This window comes from Salmo salar, chromosome 02 (assembly GCF_965601325.2).
Source record: "Salmo salar chromosome 02, fSalSal1, whole genome shotgun sequence".
In the NCBI taxonomy this organism is placed as follows: Eukaryota; Metazoa; Chordata; class Actinopteri; order Salmoniformes; family Salmonidae; genus Salmo; species Salmo salar.
Genome location: NC_138292.1, coordinates 39,892,856 through 39,916,810, shown reverse-complemented (window position 1 = coordinate 39,916,810; position 23,955 = coordinate 39,892,856). Strand labels below are relative to the sequence as shown.

The 23,955-nt window shown below is 43.7% G+C and overlaps 1 protein-coding gene across 2 annotated transcripts in view; it reads left to right on the top strand.

Moving 5' to 3' along the window:
• Nucleotides 1-23,955, top strand: part of LOC106582842 (protein argonaute-3) — a 53,605-nt gene that overhangs the window by 12,517 nt on the left and 17,133 nt on the right. The window contains exons 2-12 of one of the 2 annotated variants that reach the window (XM_014166360.3): nucleotides 4,777-4,948; nucleotides 5,224-5,344; nucleotides 5,561-5,769; nucleotides 6,625-6,761; nucleotides 9,947-10,081; nucleotides 10,214-10,301; nucleotides 10,831-10,978; nucleotides 11,173-11,292; nucleotides 15,965-16,087; nucleotides 20,746-20,879; nucleotides 21,397-21,581. In XM_014166360.3, the coding sequence (XP_014021835.1) occupies nucleotides 4,777-4,948; nucleotides 5,224-5,344; nucleotides 5,561-5,769; nucleotides 6,625-6,761; nucleotides 9,947-10,081; nucleotides 10,214-10,301; nucleotides 10,831-10,978; nucleotides 11,173-11,292; nucleotides 15,965-16,087; nucleotides 20,746-20,879; nucleotides 21,397-21,581 (1,572 nt within the window). Of the gene's footprint in view, nucleotides 1-4,776; nucleotides 4,949-5,223; nucleotides 5,345-5,560; nucleotides 5,770-6,624; nucleotides 6,762-9,946; nucleotides 10,082-10,213; nucleotides 10,302-10,830; nucleotides 10,979-11,172; nucleotides 11,293-15,964; nucleotides 16,109-20,745; nucleotides 20,880-21,396; nucleotides 21,582-23,955 lie in introns of both variants that reach the window. The other variant, XM_014166350.3, reaches the window with a different exon arrangement.

The following is a 23,955-nucleotide window of genomic DNA, read 5'->3' as shown; positions in this document are numbered from 1 at the left end:
TGGAGGATAGGGGACAGAGAAAATCAAAGGATGCAGAAAGGGAGGAGAGGAGGGTTGAGAAGGCAGAATCAGGAGATAGGTTGGAAAAGGTTTGAGCAGAGGGAAGAGATGATAGGATGGAAGAGGAGAGAGTAGCGGGAGAGAGAGAGCGAAGGTTGGGACGGCGCAATACCATCCGAGTAGGGGCAGAGTGAGAAGTGTTGGATGAGAGCGAGAGGGAAAAGGATACAAGGTAGTGGTCGGAGATTTGGACAATACTGAATGAACACTTATTTTAACTTAATATAATACATAAATACTATCAATTTAGCCTAAAATAAATAATGAAACATGTTCAATTTGGTTTAAATAATACAAAAACAAAGTGTTGGAGAAGAAAGTAAAAGTGCAATATGTGCCATGTAAAAAAGCTAACGTTTAAGTTCCTTGCTCAGAACATATGAAAGCTGGTGGTTCCTTTTAACATGAGTCTTCAATATTCCCAGGTAAGAAGTTTTAGGTTGTAGTTATTATAGGAATTATAGGACTATTTTTCTCTCTACGATTTGTATTTCATATACCTTTGAATATTGGATGTTCTTATAGGCACTTTAGTATTGCCAGTGTAACAGTATAGCTTCCGTCCCTCTCCTCGCTCCTTCCTACCTGGGCTCGAACCAGGAACACATCGACAACAGCCACCCTCGAAGCAGCGTTACCCATGTAGAGCAAGGGAAACAACTACTCTAAGTCTCAGAGCGAGTGACGTTTGAAACGCTATTAGCGCGCACCCGGCTAACTAGCTAGCCATTTCACATCTGTTACACCAGCCTAATCTTGGGAGTTGATAGGCTTGAAGTCATAAACAGCGCAATGCTTGAAGAATTGCGAAGGACTGCTGGCAAAACGCACGAAAGTGCTGTTTGAATGAATGCTTACGAGCCTGCTGGTGCCTAGCACCGCTCAGTCAGACTGCTCTATCAAATATCAAATTATAGACTTAATTATAATATAATAAACACACAGAAATACGAGCCTTAGGTCATTAATATGGTCGAATCCGGAAACTATCATCTCGAAAACAAAACGTTTATTTTTTCAGTGAAATACGGAACCGTTCCGTATTTTATCTAACGGGTGGCATCCCTAAGTCTAAATATTCCTGTTACATTGCACAACCTTCAATGTTATGTCATAATTACGTAAAATTCTGGCAAATTCGTTCGCAACGAGCCAGGCAGCCCAAACTGTTGCATATACCCTGACTCTGTGTGCAATGAACGCAAGAGAACTGACACAATTTCACCTGGTTAATTGCCTGCTAACCTGGATTTCTTTTAGCTAAATATGCAGGTTTAAAAATATATACTTCTCTGTATTGATTTTAATAAAGGCATTGATGTTTATGGTTAGGTACAGTCGTGCAACGATTGCGATTTATTTTTTTCGCAAATGTGCTTTTGTTAAATCATCCCCCGTTTGGCGAAGTTGGCTGTCTTTGTTAGGAAGAAATAGTCTTCACACAGTTCGCAACGAGCCAGGCGGCCCAAACTGCTTCATATACCCTGACTCTGTTGCAGAAGTGACACATTGTCCCTAGTTAAAAGAAATTCATGTTAGTAGGCAATATTAACTAAATATGCAGGTTTAAAAATATATACTTGTGTATTGATTTTAAGAAAGACATTGATGTTTATGGTTAGGTACACATTGGAGCAACGACAGACCTTTTTCGCGAATGCGCACCGCATCGATTATATGTAACGCAGGACAGGCTAGATAAACTAGTAATATCATCAACCATGTGTAGTTAACTAGTGATTATGATTGATTGTTGTTTTTATAAGATAAGTTTAATGCTAGCTAGCAACTTACCTTGGCTTCTTACTGCATTCGCGTAACAGGCAGGCTCCTCATGGAGTGCAATGTAAAGCAGGTGGTTAGAGCGTTGGACTAGTTAACCGTAAGGTTGCAAGATTGAATCCCCGAGCTGACAAGGTAAAAATCTGTCGTTCTGCCCCTGAACAAGGCAGTTAACCCACCGTTCCTAGGCCGTCATGGAAAATAAGAATGTGTTAACTGACCTGCCTAGTTAAAAATATATAATTATTATTTTTTATATATATATAAATCTGCAAATCGTTGGCCAAAAATACCGATTACCGATTGTTATGAAAACTTGAAATCGGCCCTAATTAATCGGCCATTCCGATTAATCGGTCGACCTCTAGTATGGTTGGTCGAGCTTGCTTGCGCGTTTCGGTAAGGGCGTGTCAGAAGGCACCTGTGCGTGCGTAAGTCTTACACAGTAAGACGGCATCAAATTGTTTTCGTCACATGCGCCGAATCCAACAGGTGGGGACCTTACTGTGAAATGCTTACACAGACACACACACATCAGCAGGATGTGTATGCGTGCGTGAGAGAGCGTGTGTGTGCGCAAGATCTTGTTAGGGTGTGTGTGTGTGGTGTGTGTGTGGTGTGTGTGGTGTGTGTGTGTGTGTGTGTGTGTGAAAAGAACATCATGACTAGGAGGAAAGTTTTAAAAATATATATTTTTATATAGAATGCCTGGCACAGTGTCCAGAGGCAGGACGCTCCTCCTCCTGAGTTTCTCTCTCTGCGTTGGCCCAGTGACTCATGCAGCGTGGAGGCTAGTAGTACAATATGCGTTCCTGAGAGGAATACCAGCCCTCCCTGCCCATTCCTCCAGCCATCCTACTCCTCCTCCTCCTTTTTGGCTTACTCACCCCCACCGCAGCACAGGAAAAGCAATCTGTGTGTCAGAGAGAGCCTGTGTCTCTAACAGTCTGAGAGTGTGTGTTTGTGTGGCGGTATGAGTAAACCCATGTGTCTCTCTCGCTCTCTCTGTTTGTCTGAGACCTGCACTAGTCTCCCCTCAGCCCCCTGGATCATTTCCATCACAAAGGGCTGGTGTGTGTCCGTGGGACAGTTATGGCTGGAATTCCAGACTTCTCTCTCTCTGTTGATCCCCCTTTCTTTGCTGTCATTGTGACCCACCAAGGTCTAGCCTTAGCCTACACTCAACCTGCATCTGCCAGCCCTGTACCTACCCCTCAAGGTCCACCAGGCGAGAGAAACGGAAGGGGAGAGAACCATGATCGCTCCAGCTTCTGAAAGACAGCCCAAAACAAACATTTTTACTCATGCTCTAGGCCCATGAGCTGGCAGCACCTGAGAAAGGGTTCTGTTATGGTTTTTATTCCACTTCCCCCCATCTGCACTGGGGCTTCGAATGAACTGACACCCACTCATGTAGGCTCATCATGACTCAATAGGAGGTGAATCATTCACAGCCCTGACAGTCATTAATGACACGTTGGGGCAGTTTGGTTTTGGCGGTGGAGAGTACCAGAGAGAGGCTGAGGGGGAAACTCCCATGGTTTACTTTCTGCTTGTCTTCTTGAGTTGCGAGACGGAGATGGGAGTGTTGAATAGGGGTGATGAGGATATGTATATGGAACAAACATTTAAACGCAACATGCAACAATTTCAACGATTTTACGGAGCTAAGGAAATCAGTTATTTGAAATCAATTCATTAGGCCCCTAATCTATGGATTTCACATGACTGGGCAGGGGTGCAGCCCACAAAGGGGCTTTATTACAGACAGAAATACTCCTCTGTTTCATCAGCTGTCCGGGTGGCTGGTCTCAGACGATCCCTGTATGTGAAGAAGCCGGATGTGGAGGTCCTGGGCTGGCGTGGTTACACATGGTCTGCAATTGTGAGGCCAGTTGGATGTACGGCCAAATTCTCTAAAGCTATGTTGGAGGCGGCTAATGGTAATTGAATGTAAATTTCTCTATCTGGCAACAGCTCTGGTGGACATTCCTGCAGTCAGCATGCCAATTGCACGCTCCCTCAACATCTGTGGCATTGTGTTCTGTGACATAACTGCACATTTCAGAGTGGCCTTTTATTGTCCCCAGCACCAGGTGCACCTGTGTAATGAGGCTGTTTAATCAGCTCCTTGATATGCCACATCTGTCAAGTGGATGCATTATTTTGGCAAAGGAGAAATGCTCACTAACAAGAATGTAAACAAAAGCTTTTTGTGCGTCTGGAAAATGTCTGGCATCTTTTTATTTCAGCTCATGAAACATGGTACCAACACTTTACATGTTCCGTTTTTGATATTTTTGTTCAGTATAGTTTAGGATGAAAAAACAATATACTGACTCATCTGAACTCAGTTGTTAGACTGAGTGTTGCGCAATAGTTCAGCGTCTCACGTAGGCCATCTGAACAACATTTTTTTCTTTTTTCTACATCAGCTGCTCCTGATGTTGATGGGCAGGCCACGAGACGGCAGCCCCAGAATGGCTTTGGGATGAGTGTGGCACATCGGGGTGTTTTTAAAATAACTCTGTCTACTGGGTTAAAGTGACTCCTGTGTAAGACACCCTGTGTCTGGGGGTGGCAATGTGTGGGACGCACCGCTGTGCACACATATGCGCGCGCACGCACGTCTGGGTGTTTTGTTTCTGTTGGGTTTAATTTTTCATAGTGAAACCAAACCTTTGTATTCCCCCCCCCCCCCCCATAGTATTCCTCGCTGTCTCTGTACTTTCTAAAGTGGTTCCTTCCAGTAGATTCTTTCAGCCAACATGTCTATCTTCTTGACACACAGGCAGCAGGTGATTTAGACCTACCTTTTTCGTCAGTGGCCACTACAAAGCCGATTTTGAGCAATTTACTGATCTAAGCCTGTTCCTCAAAGAACTGGTCTGTTGTAATGGAAATTGAATGATTGTTCCCTTTTTCCATCTCTAGGAGCCGTTGGAGCCCAGCCCCTGTTCACTGTGCCACGGCGGCCTGGCTATGGCACCATGGGAAAGCCCATCAAGCTGCTGGCCAACTGCTTCCAGGTGGATATCCCCAAGATAGACGTCTACCTCTATGAGGTGGACATCAAGCCCGAGAAGTGCCCGCGCCGCGTCAACAGGTACGCCTAGAATAATGGAGTTTTCCTTTTGCTAGGATCTCCAAAATGTTTCACATGGTATCAGATTATGGGTTGTTCATGTGGTTGTTGAAGTGTGACTAGAGGTAATTTGATGTTTTATTCGACTTGTGTTTTAGTTATTATTATTACTTTGAACACTAATTATAGAGCCACATATGGACAGATAAAGAGCCGCATGCGGCTCCAGAGCCACAGGTTGCAGACCATTGGACAAGTCTAAAGAGGTTGACTTGTTTTGGTCTTGTGTTCTGTAGGGAGGTGGTGGACTCCATGGTGCAGCACTTCAAGGTTACCATCTTTGGGGATCGTCGGCCAGTCTACGATGGGAAGAGGAGCTTGTACACAGCCAACCCGCTGCCAGTGGCAACCGCAGGGGTAAGATGGATGTAGACTGACACCCAGCCACACCCAGCCACACACACACACACACACACACACACACACACACACCACACACACACACACACACACACAGTCAAACCTACCTGGCGCTCCCACAAGACTGAAAACACACTCTCACTCACGCTCCCACACTTCTTGATCTGTTAATGCACGCACACACATCTCTAACACCCCAACTCCCACACACAGGTGGATCTGGATGTCACTCTACCGGGTGAGGGGGGCAAGGACCGGCCCTTTAAGGTCTCAATCAAGTTTGTGTCTCTGGTGAGCTGGCACATGCTGCACGAGGTGCTAACCGGCCGCAGCGTGCCTGAGCCCCTGGAGCTGGACAAGCCCATCAGCACCAACCCAGTACATGCTGTGGACGTGGTGCTGCGACACCTGCCCTCCATGAAGTGAGTTAGACAGTCGCTGCCCAAGTGGTCATAATAGGGAATGTAAACAGGATAAACAGGATGCATGCATTTCTGAAAAGTTGAGCATTTATTCCTGGAAACCTCAGTAAACTGATTTAAAAGCAAACGACAAAACTCTACTACACATTCTTTTTACTTTTGAGGCAGATCTATTTACTGGAGATGTAGGCCTAATAAACCCATATGGTATTTAATTTGCTGGCCCGAGAGACTGATTTTTATTCCAAGAAAATTTCTTAATGACAAATCAAGTACTGAATTTCAGTGAGGACTCACTTCCGCTTAGTGCCACATTGGTAATGAAACGCGTGAATGTATGCCCTTACAAAACAAAATGTAGTTGTTTTCATGGCCTGACGATAATCAGTCAGGAAATCAAGTTTATAGTGACTACCTATGCCTTCATACCTGACTTCACTCGTAGCCTCCTCCACTCAAAAACAATGTGTTATAAGCGTGTCGACCAATACTGAATAAAAACTAAGCCTTAAATAAAAACACCTGCCATAAGGCTATGTTTGCTATAGCTTCAGGCTACTGCATTGACAGAATGTGTCCAGGACTTTCTAGGAAACGCAAATGTTGTTATTAATTAGTCTTTGGAGTTTTCACCCTCATGTTTCATTGATGTTCAGTGTCAATTGAAAAATAGATTGTTGTCAGACTGTCACTGTGCAAAGCGCTATTGACCAAGATTCTGGTCCAGGTTGTGGAAACTAACTTCCCCGTTCTCCTATCTGTCTGTCCCCCTTCTATCTATCTTTCCTTATTTTGCTTCTCTTCTCTCACTCTTCTCCCCCTTACTATCTCTCTATTTCTCCTCCCCCTCTCCAGGTACACTCCAGTGGGTCGCTCCTTCTTCTCAGCCCCAGAGGGCTACGACCATCCCCTGGGAGGGGGGAGAGAGGTGTGGTTTGGTTTCCACCAGTCTGTACGCCCCGCCATGTGGAAGATGATGCTCAATATTGACGGTGAGGACGACGCACATCACGTTGCCACCAATCCTAACCTTAACCATGAGGGGGATTAAAAAGAACTGGGGCCATATGGATCAGAGTAGGAGTTGTTATCTAGGATCAAGTCCCCCTGTCCATGTAATCTTATTCAATGTGATCTAAAGGGCTAAACTGATCTTAGATCATCACTCCTACTCTGAGAGGCTTTATGAATACAGGCCCTGAACCTGTATCAGTGTTTGGGGCAACTTCTACCTAATATGGGAGGACTCCATAGTGGGTGTTGTGCCGCATGCTGGCAACAGGGTGGTTTGGAAGGAGGGTGCTGGTTATAGGTGGGTGGGCTGGCTGGCCATAGCCTTTGTAGAAGGTGGATTGGGGGGGTGTGTGTCTCTTGCTTTGTGGGAACTGCCTAGACGGTTGCTGTGGAGACGGAGGTGCAGGGATCTGAGGGGCGCTTTGGGAGCGATTTTGGTGGGCTGCTTTTGTTTTCGGGAGTGCTTGACTGCTCTCTCTGTCTTAGTGCCTCTCTCACCCCCCCCCCCATTCTCCCTCTCTCTCAGGCGGTTTTCCCGCTCTCCCTCTCTCGCAAATCATTTGGCTTCGTCTAGCCCATCGCCCATTCGCCACCAAAAGGCAGAAAAAGTCCAGCCGTCTGCAAATGATTCTCTTTTTCATTAGTCATTGTGTGCTCAAGCAATGAGGAGAATAGGCCCTAAAAGAGCGCGAAAACAAATAGGCGCCAATGATCTGTTTTCTCTCACCAGGGCACATTATATATATATATATACATACATACACACACACACACACACACACACACATCCTAGCTGAAGATACAGCAACACTGAGAAAGTGTGTGTAAGCAACCAACAAAAATATGTGCTATTTAAAACTCTTTCATTTTCATACTCCCAAGAGTAGTGTATCAGCACTATCACAAGCATCAAAACATACATTACATTTCTGATGTCATTTCCTGTTCATGGGGATGACAACCCTACTGTCTCCGGGGAGAGTGACTGTCGCCTGCACTCCACATTTCTAATCGCATGTATGCTCCGATCGTCACCGTCGCTGTCAGATGTGGCCCTGACGTCACTGTGAAGTCAGCCCAGTGTCAGTGGAGCATCTGTTTCCTCTCTACTCATCTCTCCTTTCAGGTGGAAAAAGCATTAGGGCTTTCATCTCGGCGCCAGCTTCCTTTAACGGCACATAAAACCAGAGGGATGTTGGATGTTCCTCCTAGGTTTTATTTCACGTTTGAGAGCCGTGTTGGCATGTCCCTTCCCTGAGGTACTTAGGTGGTGTCCCTGGCTATGAAGCAGGCCTTGTGCTGCTGTACTTGGTCTGATTTGAGATATAAGCCTAAATGGCAAAAAATTATGATGGCTGATAATTGATGACAAATGGCTGTTTCTGGCGTGATGTACAGTTGAAGTCGGAAGTTTACATACACTTCGTTTGGAGTTATTAAAACTAGTTTTTCAACCACTCCACAAATTTCCTCTCAACAAACTATAGTTTTGGCAAGTCGGTTAGGACATCTACTTTGTGCATGACACAAGTAATTTTTCCAACAATTGTTTACAGACAGATTATTTCACGTATAATTCACTGTATCACAATTCCAGTGGGTCAGAAGTTTACATACACTAAGTTGACTGTGCCTTTAAACAGCTTTGAAAATTCCAGAAAATGATGTCATGGCTTTAGAAGCTTCTGATAGGCTAATTGACATAATTTGAGTCAATTGGAGGTGTACCTGTGGATGTATTTCAAGGTCTACCTTCAAACTCAGTGCCTCTTTGCTTGACATCATGGAAAAATCAGGCAAGACCTCAGAAAAAAAATTGTAGACCAACACAAGTCTGGTTCATTCTTGGGAGCAATTTCTAAACGCCTGAAGCTACCACGTTCATCTGTACAAATAATAGTACGCAAGTATAAACACCATGGGACCACGCAGCCGTCATACCGCTCAGGAAGGAGACGCGTTCTGTCTCTTAGAGATGAACGCACTTTGGTGCAAAAAGTGCAAATCAATCCCAGAACAACAGCAAAGGACCTTTTTGAAGATGCTGGAGGAAACGGGTACAAAAGTATCTATATCCACAGTAAAACGAGTCCCATATTGACATAACCTGAAAGACTGCTCAGCAAGGAAGAAGCCACTGCTCCAAAACCGCCATTAAAAAAAGATAGACTATGGTTTGCAACTGCACATGGGGACAAAGATCGTACTTTTTGGAGAAATGTCCTATGGTCTGATGAAACAAATAGAACTGTTTGGCCATAATGACCATCATTATGTTTTGAGGAAAAAGGGGGACACTTGCAAGCCGAAGAACACCATCCCAACCGTGAAGCACGGGGGTGGCAGCATCATGTTGTGGCGGTGCTTGGCTGCCGGAGGGACTGGTGCACTTCACAAAATAGATGGCATCATGAGGAAGAAAAATTGTGTGGATATATTGAAGCAACATCTCAAGACATCAGTCAGGAAGTTAAAGCTTGGTCGCAAATGGGTCTTCCAAATGGACAATGACCCCAAGCATACTTCCAAAGTTGTGGCAAAATGACTTAAGGGCAACAAAGTCAAGGTATTGGAGTGGCCATCACAAAGCCCTGACCTCAATCCTATAGAAATGTTGTGGGCAGAACTGAAAAGGCGTGTGCGAGCAAGGAGGCCTACAAACCTGACTCAGTTGCACCAGCTCTGCCAGGAGGAATGGGCCAAAATTCACCCAACTTATTGTGGAAGGCTACCCAAAACGTTTGACCCAAGTTAAACAATTTAAAGGCCGTGCTACCAAATACTGAGTGTATGTAAACTTCTGACCCACTGAGAATGTGTTGAAATAAAAGCTGAAATAAATCATTCTCTCTGCTATTATTGTGACATTTCACTTTCTTAAAATAAAGTGGTGATCCTAACTAACCTAAGACAGGGAATTCTTACTAGGATTAAATGTCAGGGATTGTGAAAAACTGAGTTTAAATGTATGTGGCTAAGGTGTATGTAAACTTCCGACTTCAACTGTATTTGACAGACCAAGATCAAGTCACATTTTGCATCTACAGTAAATAGCTAGTGAGATTACTCTCGGTTTTGGCAGGTAGTGCCAGTGATGGGTAAATCTGAATGAGTGGGATCGAGTCTTGTTTGATGGCCCTGTCTGGCCCTGTCTGTCCTGCAGTGTCTGCCACGGCCTTCTACAAAGCCCAGCCAGTGATCCAGTTCATGTGTGAGGTCCTGGACATCCACAACATAGACGAGCAGCCCCGACCTCTCACAGACTCCCACCGGGTCAAATTCACCAAAGAAATCAAAGGTAGTATATTTTGTGCGTTTTGTCTGTGTGCGTGAATGCGGATGTAAACTAGGATTTGGGGGTGCCTTTGTACACACTTTTGTGTCATTCCCACGTCCCCGAGGTCCTATAAGCTGTCACTGTCCTGTCCAGGTCTGAAGGTGGAGGTCACACACTGTGGCACCATGCGGAGGAAGTACCGCGTTTGCAACGTGACCCGTCGGCCCGCCAGCCATCAAACGTGAGTCAAGAGCGCCCAGAGAGATGGTGGGACTAGATGTAGATGAGTGGGACTAGGGAGAGGCCAGAGAGACTGGGAGACGAGCATTGAGCCTGGGGTGTGGTTGTATGTGTGGGGTGTGGGGTGGAGCGGGATGGGATGAGAGAGGAGCATGCACTTAAATGTAGGATGACCAATTCACAAGAATTCACCAGAACCACAAAATGTCTGAGTCAGATCCTTGTCTCGAGGTCAATGGGTGTTAGTCATCGTTGGCCAATATGCTATTACATGCAGCTGTTTATCTGCTGCTACTTCATTGTTTTCCAGTATCTACTGATGCTCAACATTTTGTTACCTATGTGAGGCCGTTTCTGTATCTTCGCTGTATTGATCTTAACTAGAAATTGAAGACTCGAGCTGTTGATAACCTTGTCTTTTGACAGTCATATATAGTCTACATATACTCAGACAAGCCCCTGTTGCACAGCCCCTTTCAATGTTAAAGATGTTCTTAACCCTTGCCGTTCCATCTACCTGTTGTGGTCAGGTTCCCTCTGCAGCTGGAGAATGGTCAAACGGTGGAGCGCACGGTGGCCCAGTACTTCAGAGAGAAGTACAGCCTGCAGCTCAAATATCCCCACCTGCCCTGCCTCCAGGTGGGGCAGGAGCAGAAGCACACCTACCTGCCCCTGGAGGTGAGAAATATTTCTTTCTTTGCCTGATTCACACTACAGGGCCGACCAAAACCTTACTGTGATGGCTGGGATATTGTCTTCTCACATTGTCCTTTTTAGCGTTGCTTCAGTTTGGTCAAATAGTGTGATTCAGGCATTGGTGAATAAAATGCTTTGCAATATGCTCAATGGTTTTTGGTTTTGTGTCCCTGCAGGTGTGTAACATAGTAGCAGGGCAGCGCTGCATCAAGAAACTGACAGATAATCAGACGTCCACTATGATCAAGGCCACGGCTCGCTCTGCACCTGACAGACAGGAGGAGATCAGCCGACTGGTGAGTCAGTGGTGCCGCCTGGTGGCACGGAGGCTTATTTACTTTTATACAACAGGTGGGTCTAATCCTGGATGCTGATTGGTTAACCCCATTCCAGCCGTTGTCTATTCCACCGGCTAAATCTATGGAGTTGAAATGACTATTTACTCTGTTCCATCTGACTGCGTAATCCACTGTCTCATCAGTTCAGCTAGGCAAATTATAAAATTAATCTCCACTATTAAAAAGCATCTAGACATTATCTCCCATTTTTCTTTTGGACTAGCATTTAGTTTTCAACAACGGAGATTTGTAATAACCTTTCTGTCTCTCTCCGACATTTGCAACATTGTTTCAATATTGAAATTCGATCTCCAGTTGTCCTTTGGTAATGAACGTGTCGGGGCGAGACAGGCTGGCAACTTTTCTCAGCCAGTCGAAATCATGAATCAGCATCGTTTTTATGGATATATACAGTACCAGTCAAAAGTTTGGACACCTACTCATTCAAGGGGTTTTTCTTTATTTTTACTATTTTCTACATTGTAGAAATAATAGTGAAGACATCAAAACTATGAAATGACACATGGAATCATGTAGTAACCACAAAAGTGTTAAACCAATCAAAACATATTTGAGATTCTTCAAGGTAGCCACCCTTTGCCTTTATGACATCTTTGCACACTCTTGGCATTCTCTCAACCAGCTTCATGAGGTAGTAATCTGGAATGCTTTTCCAGCAGTCTTGAAGGAGTTCCCACATATGCTGAGCGCTTGTTGGCTGCTTTTCCATCACTCCGCGGTCCAACTCATCCCAAACCATCTCAATTGGGTTGAGGTCGGGTGATTGTGGAGGCCAGGTCATCTGTTGCAGCACTTCATCACTCTCCTTCTTGGTCAAATAGCCGTTACACAGCCTGGAGGTGTGTTTTAGGTCATTGTCCTGTTGAAAAACAAATGATAGGCCCACTAAGCCCAAACCAGATGGGATGACGTCTCACTGCAGAATGCTGTGGTATCCATGCTGGTAAAGTGTGCCTTGAATTCTAAATAAATCAGTGTCACCAGCAAAGCACCATCACACCTCCTCCATTCTTCACGGTGGGAACCACACATGTGGTTGGAACCAAAAATCTCAAATTTGGACTCATCAGACCAAAGGCATTTTCCGGATTGACTGACCTTCTTGTCTTAACGTAATGATGGACTGTCGTTTCTCTTTGCTTATTTGAGCTGTACTTGCCATAATATGGACTTGGTCTTTTATCAAATAGGGCTATTTTCTGTGTCACAACACAACTGATTAGCTCAAACGCATTAATTTGTGGAACTTCTTTCCTTTTTATCTTTTAAAAGGCTCACTTGTTAATTGAAATGTATTCCAGGTGACTACCTCATGAAGCTGGTTGAGAGAATGCCAAGAGTGTGCAAAGCTGTCAAGGTGGCTACATTCTCCAAGGTGGCTACATTGAAGAATCTCAAATATAACATATATTTTGATTTGTTTTTAGTTACTACTTTTTTGGTTACTACATGATTCCATATGTGTTATTTCATAGTTTTGATGTCTTCACTATTATTCTACAATGTAAAATAAAGAAAAACCTTTGAATGAGTAGGTGTGTCCAAACTTTTGACTGGTACTGTATATGAGGAAATGTCAATAGACAAAAAAGGAAATGCAGCTAGTTTGCTGTAGTCTGGCTACACTGTTTGACTTGACTGTGTTTGTCAAAGTTGACTGGCTAGGGGGCTAGCTAGCTAGGGATTAAACAGTGGCCAGCCATCATGGCAACGGAACATTTAGAACAAACGACTATGTTGCTTCCATAGATTTAGAACAAAAGACTTAACGACTGGGTCGCTGGCAACCGAACCGATAGAACAAATGACCAGCCGGCTTGGGTAGCAACCATAGATTTTTGTCGGGACTATATCTTGTGGAAGGATGAAATAGTATGAATAAATTAATAAAAAAATATTTTTTTTATGAAAATAGCATCATTATTTGAATATGTTGGTAATGCCCTCAACCGGTGTTTGGAGGATAAATTGGTACGGTTTGCCGACACGTCTGAGTAGGAGTGCTAATCTAGGATCAGGTCCCCTGTCTTGTTCATTATGATCTAAAAGGCTAAACTGATCTTAGATCGGCACTCCTACTCTGAGACGCTTAATGAATACGGGCCCAGGTCAGTGTTGATTAAGGTCAGTGAAATGCCAGGTCGGAGATGGCATTGTTGCAGCATGGTGGCTAGCTGTCACCAGCACACTGCCTGGCCATGGTGTTTTCTGGAGGATGAGATAGGCTAACACCGCTGCCACCGATGCCATTAGACTCCATCTCATTCAGCCTCTGCTGCTCTTCTGCCGCTGTCACCTTATTAAACAGACTCCCCATCTCCCACCTGGGATTAAAACATACCTCTGGCTGATAGTTCACTGCCAGAGACAGAGACGCTGTTGACATTTAATTTAGATGCAGAGAACCGTCAGCAATAACTGTGTGAAAGATGCAGAAGGATTGGACAAACCGAGGGAAAAGTTTGACAATGTTCTAAAGGTTATTTCGGGATGTTACGTATGATAGAATTCTGGGGAAAATGTAAGCTACAAACATGTGAGTTGTCTCAACATCAAAGCATGCTCAAACCTGGGTTGTATTCATTAGGGCATTCCGCACCAAATGAAAGTGTTGAGTGTTTCTAATAGGGGTAGTTAGTTTTCTTTTGTTTTTAGTGCGTTATGAATGACACTGTCTTCAATCAATCAAATTTATTTATATAGCCCTTCTTACATCAGCTGATATCTCAAAGTGCTGTACAGAAACCCAGCCTAAAACCCCAAACAGCAAGCAATGCAGGTGTAGAAGCACGGTGGCTAGGAAAAACTCCCTAGAAAGGCCGGAACCTAGGAAGAAACCTAGAGAGGAACCAGGGTATGAGGGGTTGCCAGTCCTCTTCTGGCTGTGCCGGGTGGGGATTATAACAGAACATGGCCAAGATGTTCAAATGTTCATAGATGACCAACAGGGTCAAATAATAATAATCACAGTGGTTGTCGAGGGTGCGACAGGTCAGCACCCCAGGAGTAAATGTCAGTTGGCTTTTCATAGCCGATCATTCAGAGTATCTCTACCGCTCCTGCTATCTCTAGAGAGTTGAAAACAACAGGTCTGGGACAAGGTAGCATGTCCGGTGAACAGGTCAGGGTTCCATAGCCGCAGGCAGAACAGTTGAAACTGGAGCAGCAGCACGGCCAGGTGGACTGGGGAAACAAGGAGTCATCAGGCCAGGTAGACCTGAGGCATGGTCCTAGTGCTCAGGTCACCCAAGAGAGAAAGAGAGAGAGAATTAGAGAGCATACTTAAATTCACACAGGACACCAGATAAGACAGGAGAAATACTCCAGATATAACAGACTGACCCTAGCCGCCCGACACAAACTATTGCAGCATAAATACTGGAGGCTGAGACAGGAGGGGTTGGGAGATACTGTGGCTCCGTTCGACGATACCCCCGGACAGGGCCAAACAGGCAGGATATAACCCCACCCACTTTGCACTGCCACCACACCACTTGAGGGATATCTTCAACCACCAACTTACCATCCTGAGACAAGGCCAAGTATAGCCCACAAAGATCTCCGCCACGGCACAACCCAAGGGGGGGTGCCAACCCGAACAGGAAGACCACGTCAGTGACTCAACCCACTCAAGTGACGCACCCCTCCTAGGGACGGCATGGAAGAGCACCAGTAAGCCAGTGACTCAGCCCCTGTAATAGGGTTAGAGGCAGAGAATCCCAGTGGGGAGAGGGGAACCAGCCAGGCAGAGACAGCAAGGGCAGTTCGTTGCTCCAGTGCCTTTCCGTTCACCTTCACACTCCTGGGCCAGACTACACTCAATCGTAGGACCTACTGAAGAGATGAGTCTTCAATAAAGACTTAAAGGCTGAGACCGAGTCTGCGTCTCTCACGTGGATAGGCAGACCATTCCATAAAAATTGAGCTCTATAGGAGAAAGCCCTGCCTCTAGCTGTTTGCTTAGAAATTCTAGGGATATTAAGGAGGCCTGCGTCTTGTGACCGTAGCATACATGTAGGTATGTACGGCAGGACCAAATCGGAAAGACGGGTAGGAGCAAGCCCATGTAATGCTTTGTAGGTTAGCAGTAAAACCTTGAAATCAGCCCTTGCCTTAACAGGAAGCCAGTGTAGAGAGGCTAGCACTGGAGTAATATGATAAAATTGTTTTGGTTTTAGTCAAGATTCTAGCAGCCGTGTTTAGCACTAACTGAAGTTTTTTTTTGTTCTTTATCCAGGAAGCCGGAAAGTAGAGCATTGCAGTAGTCTAATCTAGAAGTGACAAAAGCATGGATGGATTTTTCTGCATCATGTTGGGACAAAGTTTCAGATTTTTGCAATGTTACGTAGATGGAAAAAAGCTTTCCTTGAAATAGTCTTGATATGTTCGTCAAAATAGAGTTCAGGTTCCAGAGTAACGCCGAGGTCCTTCACAGTTTTATTTGAGATGACTGTACAACCATCAAGCTTGTCAGATTCAACAGAAGATCTCGTTGTTTCTTGGGACCTAGAACAAGCATCTCTGTTTTGTCCGAGTCTTCTGGATGCCAACCGACCTCACCACCCTAAACACCCCTTTCTCGCCCTCTCTCTGTGTGTGACCCCTGCAGGTGCGCAGTGCCAACTACGAGTCTGACCCCTTTGTGCAGGAGTTCCAGTTCAAGGTGCGCGACGAGATGGCCCACGTGACAGGGCGCGTGCTGCCTGCCCCCATGCTGCAATACGGCGGCAGGGTGAGCACAGAGCACTTTATGGTACCCTTCCTTTAAATCACGCTCCATACTCTGTTTGTTTGACACGCTACCTACCCTTGCTATATGAGGGAACTAACCCCCTTGCTTTGGTTTGATTTGATCTGTTTGTCTTTCCTCTCTGTGAATCATCTAGGAGTAGGCGTGCTGATCTAGGATCGGGTCCCCCTCTTATTCATAGTGATTTCAAAGACAAAATTGATCCTAGGTCGGCACGGCTACTCGAAGACACTTTATGAGTACAGGCCTGTCTGTGTGGATTAATATAATCTAGTAGTTTTTGCTCAATGTAAACATGGCTACATAATTTTTCCATTACTATAGTACAGATAGCAATGACACTATGCCATGACTCAATTTAGCTTCCTTTTGTGGTGTTTATGCTTTTTTTTTCTCACTCACTTTGGTTTGCAATTTCACTTTTTGTGATTTGTGAGAGTAGATGTCACATTAGTGGGAAAACTGTCAAATCAAATGTAAGCCTTAATCCCAGACCCAGTTTTGCATTCAAACATTTAAAGTGATTAGGACTGCCAAAGGAGAACTAAAAAAAATATTTTTCTGGACAGTGGATGAGGTCAGCCTTAACATTCTGGTTTAATTTTGTTAAGACACTGCAGGACCTGACTTTTTAAAATCTTTCTACCGTGTCTAAGTTACTAAACCATGTACGTAAACAGCATTTTTGGTGCATATTTTCAAATGAAATGTTATCAAATTTAGATTTTAACTATAAACAATTTTGTGAATGTTAAATTTGGAGAATGAAGATTCTGAAGCTGAGAAATGAGTTGGCGTGTGGGAAGAGTCTGACTTTCATGAAATAAATGGCCATTAAAGCAAAGTTCAATGAATTTAGCTTACCAATCGCAAAAAAAGTATTTAGACCTAATCACGATCTCTTCAAGTGAAGTTACTGCACATACAGTGCCTTTGGAAAGTATTCAGACCCCTTGACTTTTTCCCCCAAAAATGTACAGCCTTATTCTAAAATTGATTAAATTGGTGTTTTCTTTCCTCAATCTACACACAATACACCATAGTGACAAAAGAAAAACAGGTTATTTGAATCTTTTGCAAATGTATATATTTAAAGTATTCAGATCCTTTAAGTACTTTGTTGAAGCACCTTTGGCAGTTATTACAGCATCGAGTCTTCTTGGGTAGGATGCTACAAGCTTGGCACACCTGTATTTGGGGAGTTTCTCCCATTGTTCTCTGCAGATCCTCTCAAGCTCTGTCAGGTTGGATGGGGAGCGTTGCTGCACAGCTATTTTCAGGTCTCGCCAGAGAAGTTCGATCTGGTTCAAGTCCGGGCTCTGGCTGGGACACTCAAGCATATTCAGAGGCTTGTCCCGAAGCCACTCCTGCATTGTCTTGGCCGTGTGCTGAGGGTTGTTGTCCTGTTGGAAGGTGAACCTTCGCCCTCAGTCGTAGGTCTTGAGCGCTCTGGAACAGGTCTTCATCAAGGATCCCTCTGTACTTTGCTCTGTTCATTTGTCTCGATCCTGACTAGTCTCCCAGTCCCTGCAGCTGAAAAACATCCCCACAGCATGATGCTGACACCACCATCCTTCACCGTATGGATAGTGCCAGGTTTCCTCCAGACGTGACGCTTGGCATTCTGGCCAAAGAGTTGAATCTTGGTTTCATCAGACCAGAGAATCTTGTTTCTAATGGTCTGAGAGTCTTTAGGTGCCTTTTGTCAAACTCCAAGCGGGCTGTCATGTGCTTTTTACTGAGGAGTGGCTTCCGTCTGGCCACTCTACCATAAGGCCTGATTGGTGGAATGCTGCAGAGATGGTTGTCCTTCTGGAAGGTTCTCCCATCTCCACAGAGGAACTCTGGAGCTCTGTCAGTGACCATCAGGTTCTTGGTCACCTCCCTGACCAAGGCCCTTCTCCCCCGATTGCTCAGTTTGGCCGGGTGGACAGCACTAGGAAGAGTCTTGGTGGTTCCAAACTTCTTCCATTTAAGATTGATGGGCCACTGTGTTCTTGGGGACCTTCAATGCTGCAGAAATAGTTTGGTACCCTTCCCCAGATCTGTACTTCGACACAATCGTGTCTCTGAGCTTTACAGACAATTTCTTCGACCTCATGGCTTGGTTTTTGCTCTGACATGCACTGTCAACTGTGGGACCTTTTATGTCTGTCTGTCTGTCTGTCTGTCTGTCTGTCTGTCTGTCTGTCTGTCTGTCTGTCTGTCTGTCTGTCTGTCTGTCTGTCTGTCTGTCTGTCTGTCTGTCTGTCTGTCTGTCTGTCTGTCTGTCTGTCTGTCTGTCTGTCTGTCTGTCTGTCTGTCTCCAAATTATGTCCAATCAATTGAATTTACCACAGGTGGACTCCAAGTTGTAGAAACATCTCAAGGATGATCAATGGAAACAGGATGCACCTGAGATCAATTTCGACTCTCATAGCAAAGGGGCTCAATACTTATGCAAACATTACTAAACCTGTTTTCGTTTTGTCATTATGGAGTATTGGGTGTCGATTGCTGAGGATTTAATATTTTTTTTTTTTTTAATATGATCAATTTCATAACAAGGCTATAACGTAACAAAGTGGAAAAGTCAAGGGGTCTGAATACTTTCCAAAGGCTCTGTAGTCCAGTTTGTAATGGCCTTTTTAAATGTAAAATTAATTACATGTAGTGAGCTTTGAAATGATGTATTTATGTCCATTTTTTGAATGTGGTTAAAATTCATGACATTTTGATGATGGTAGTATGATAAACAAACAAAATATAGTTACATAGTTTGACATTTTTGTTTACTCTTTGAAAGTGCTAATATTAAACACCAAAAAGTAGATGCAAAAATGTAATTTCAGCCTCTGTTGCCTCGCCTTGAAGGGTTAATGTAAAGGTTAGGGGCAATACAATTCTGACAGTTTCAGTGTTGAAATGCTCAAATTGGACCTTTTTTAGTTTTTTTTTCCAAAACACCTTAAAAAAGAAACAAAACATTTTAAAACACTGCACCTGTGTCTTTCAGTCTGTATATGTTAGGCCTAAATACAGTGGCAAGAAAAAGTATATGAACCCTTTGGAATTACCTGGATTTCTGCATAAATTGAGATCAAATCACATTTTATGACCAATCTAAATTACAACAATAGACAAACAGTCTGCTTAAACTAATAGAACAAATTATTATTTTCAATGATGGCCTAGGAACAGTGGGTTAACTGCCTTGTTCAGGGGCAGAACGACAGATTTTTACCTTGTCAGCTCGGGGATTCGATCTTGAAACCTTTCGGTTACAAGTCCAACGCTAACCACTAGGCTACCTGCCGGCCCAAAATGTTGATGTGCTGTGCCTTTTTCTTTTTTTATCCACACATAGTGTTGTGTGTTCCTTCTAAACAACTGAACTTTAGTTGAATATGTCCACAGTATCGCTGTGGAACATCCAGATGCTCTTTTGCGAACTTCAGACGTGCAGCAATGTTTTTTTAGACAGCAGTGGCTTCTTCCGTGGTGTCCTCCCATGAACACCATTCTTGTTTAGTGTTTTACGTATTGTAGACTCGCCAACAGAGATGTTAGCATGTTCCAGAGATTTCTGTCAGTCTTAGCTGACACTCTAGGATTCTTCTTAACCTCATTGCAAGAGCAAGGTGCAGAATGCTAAGTTATCTTTGCAGGACGGCTACTCCTAGGGAGAGTAGCAACAGTGCTGAACTTTCTCCATTTATAGACAATTTGTCTTACTGTGGACTGATGAACTTCAAGGCTTTGAGAGATACTTTTGTAACCCTTTCCAGCTTTATGCAAGTCAACAATTCTTAATCTTAGGTCTTCTGAGATCTCTTTTGTTTGAGGCATGGTTCACATCAGGCAATGCTTCTTGTGAATAGCAAACTCACATTTTGTGAGGTGTGTGTGTGTGTGTTTTTTCTTCTCTCCCTCTCATCGGGCAGGTCTAACCAACATCTCGTCTCATTGATTGGACTCCAGGTTAACTGACTTCTGACTCCAGTTAGCTTTTGGAGAAGTCATTAGCCTAGGGGTTCACATACTTTTTCCAACCTACACTGTGAATGTTTAAATTATGTATTCAATATAGACAAGAAAAATACAATAATTTGTGTGTTTATTAGTTTAAGCACACTGTCTATTGTTCTGACTAAGATCATCAGATAAAATTTGATGACTAATTTATGCAGAAATCCAGGTAATTCCAAAGGGTTCACATACTTTTTTGTGTGTGTGTTTTGGTTTAAATGTATCCAATAAGTGTTGGTGTCTACACAATTATTTTCTGTGTAATTTCTACATGTGTGCCTGCATGACTTTCTGAAGTGTCTTGACTGTTGAATCTGTGCAGCATGTCCAACTCCATTGGTTGTATGTAATTACTGTGCACTGTTTTTCTATCCTCGTGGGGACCTGAAATCTCCAAATGTCTCCAAGGATTGTAAAACATGGAAAAAGATCCCTCTGAGAACAAAGGCTATTTTAAACTTGGGGGTTAGGTTTAGGCTTACAATTAGGGTTAGGTGTTACGGTTGGAGTAAGGGTTAGGGATTTTTTTTATTTTTATGGTAATACATTTTAGGTCCCCATAAGGATAGAAAAACGTGTGTGTGTGTGTGAACACCACGCAGCAGATCAACCGTACTACACTGTGGTTTCAGAACCGGACGGTGGCCACCCCAAGTCACGGGGTGTGGGACATGAGGGGCAAACAGTTCCACACGGGAGTAGAGATCAAGATGTGGGCCATCGCATGTTTCGCCACACAGAGGCAGTGTCGCGAGGAGATCCTCAAGTAAGAACCAACCCGTCTGATCTGTTTCACCCACTTACTATGTGTACAACTGGGTTATGCTCGTTAGGGCACACCTTGGCAAAATTTTCAATGGAAAACGAAAATGAGCATTTCTTATTGGTCCAGGTAGTCCTGCCCTGTTTCAGTACATTTTCTTCCATTTGGTGCCTAATAAACATCCCCCCCCTCCTATTCATTCCTCCCTGCTACGGATGTGTTGTTGGAGATGGCCTTCCAGATAAGAAAGTGATCCTTGTGTAGTTACTTTGTCCTCTACGCCTCTGATACAACCTTAGAATTTACACAGCGACTTTCAAGGATTTCATTACTAAAACATTCCCTAACCAACCAGATTATATTTGGTCTTTACAACCCTTACTTTTTCCCTCCTCCCCCTCCCTCATTTCTCCCATTACTGACTTTCTCTTCCTCATTCCTCTTTCCCTCCCTAATTCTTCCATCACTCTCTTCCACATCCCTCTCTCTTCCTCCATCCATTACCCACCTCCTTCTATAGGGGTTTCACAGACCAGCTGCGTAAGATCTCCAAGGATGCTGGGATGCCCATTCAGGGCCAGCCGTGTTTCTGTAAATACGCCCAGGGAGCCGACAGTGTGGAGCCCATGTTCAGGCACCTGAAGAACACCTACTCTGGACTGCAGCTCATCATCGTCATCCTGCCTGGAAAGACCCCCGTCTACGGTAGGCGGCACCCATAGACATATGCTACCGTTCAAAAGTTTGGGGTCACTTAGAAATGTCTTTGTTTTTGAAAGAAAGAAAAGCACAGAATAGAAAGAGTGGGAGGCCCCGGTGCACAACTGAGTAAGAGGACAAGTGCATTAGTGTCTAGTTTGAGAAGCAGATGCCTCACAAGTCTTCAACTGGCAGCTTCATTAAAACCTCTTGGGGCTAGGGGGCAGTATTGAGAATTTTGAAAAAAATATGTGCCCATTTTTAACTGCCTCCTACACCAACTCAGAAGCTAGAATATGCATATTATTGTTCAGGTTTGGATAGAAAACACTCTGAATTTTCTAAAACTGTTTGAATGGTGTCTGTAAGTATAACAGAACTCATATGGCAGTCAAAACCCTGAGACAAATTCTGACAGGAAGTGGATACCTGATGTGTTGAATTACCTTTAAGCATATGCCATTGAAACACACAGGGGCTTATTAATCGTTGAGCACTTCCTATGGCTTCCACTAGATGTCACCAGTCTTTACAAAGTGTTTTGAGTCTTATACTGTGAGAACTGAACGAACAAGAGCCTTGGAACGGTGATGGCCGATTAGACTCTTGCGCGCGAGTTCATGTTGGGTACTCTCGTTCCAAAACGTTTTAAAAGAGAATGCAAACGTCCGCCTTGAATATTATTCATGTTCTGGTTAAAAAAGGCACTAATGATTTATGCTATACAACGTTTGACATGTTTGAACGAACGTAAATATTTTTTTTCCCCTTGTTCATGACGAGAAGTCCGGCTGGCATAGATCATGTGCTAACAACACTTAGCTTTTTGGACATAAATTAGGAGCTTTTTCGAACAAAACTACATTTGTTATGGACCTGGGATTCCTGGAAGTGACATCTGATGAAGAGAATCGAAGGTAATGGATTATTTACATAGTATTTTCGATTTTAGATCTCTCCAACATGGTGGTTAGTCTGTATCGCAAAGCGTATTTTTCTGGGCGCAGTGCTCAGATTATTGCAAAGTGTGATTTCCCAGTAAGGTTATTTTTAAATCTGGCAATCCGGTTGCGTTCAAGAGATGTAAATCTATAATTCTTTGAATGACAATATAATATTTTACCAATGTTTTCGAATAGTAATTATTTAATTTGTTGTGCTGCTTGACTGGCGGTTATTGGAGGGAAACGATTTCCTCAACATCAACGCCATAGTAAAACGCTGTTTTTGGATATAAATATGAACTTGATAGAACAAAAAATGCATGCATTGTCTAACAATGTCCTAGGAGTGTCATCTGATGGAGATTGTCAAAGGTTAGTGCATCATTTTAGCTGGTTTTCTGCTTTTGGTGACGCCTTTCTTTGAATTGACAAAACATTACACACAGCTATTGTCAATGTACTCTCCTAACATAATCTAACTTTATGCTTTTGCCGTAAAGCCTTTTTGAAATCGGACAACGTGGTTAGATTAAGGAGATGTTTATCTTTCAAAGGGTGTAAGATAGTTGTATGTTTGAGAAATTTGAATTATGACATTTAATTGTTTTCAAATTTGGCGGTCTTGATATTTCACCTGTTGTTGATTGGGTGTACCAGGGGTGGGACGCTTGCGTCCCACATAGCCCATAGAGGATAAACAGTACCCACAAAACACCAGTCTCAACATCAACAGTGAAGAGGCGACTCCGAGATGCTGGCCTTTTAGGCAGAGTTGCAAAGAAAAAGCCATATCTCAGACTGGCCAATAAAAAGAAAAGATTAAGATGGGCAAAAGAACACAGACACTGGACAGAGGGACTCTGCCTAGAAGGCCAGCATCCCGGAGTCATCTCTTCACTGTTGATGATGAGACTGGTGTTTTGCAGATGCTGTTTAATGAAGCTGCCAGTTGAGAACATGTGAGGTGTCTGTTTCTCAAACTAGACACTCTAATGTACTTGTTCTCTTGCTCAGTTGTGCACTGGGGCCTCCCACTCGTCTTTCTATTCTGGTTAGAGCCAGTTTGCGCTGTTCTGTGAATGGAGTAGTACACAGCGTTGTACGAGATCTTCACTTTCTTGGCAATTTGGAATAGCCTTCATTTCTCAGAATAAGAATAATAATAAAATAGACTGACGAGTTTCATATGAAAGGTCTTTGTTTCTGGCCATTTTGAGCCTGTAATCGAACCCAGAAATGCTGATGTTCCGGATACTCAACTAGTCTAAAGAAGACCAGTTTTATTGCTTCTTTAACTTCTCTAGGGTATGTGGGATAGTAGCGTCCCACCTCGCCAACAGCCAGTGAAATAGCACAGCGCCAAATTCAAAACAACAAATCTCATAATTCAAATTTCTCACACATACAAGTATTATACACCATTTTAAAGATAATCT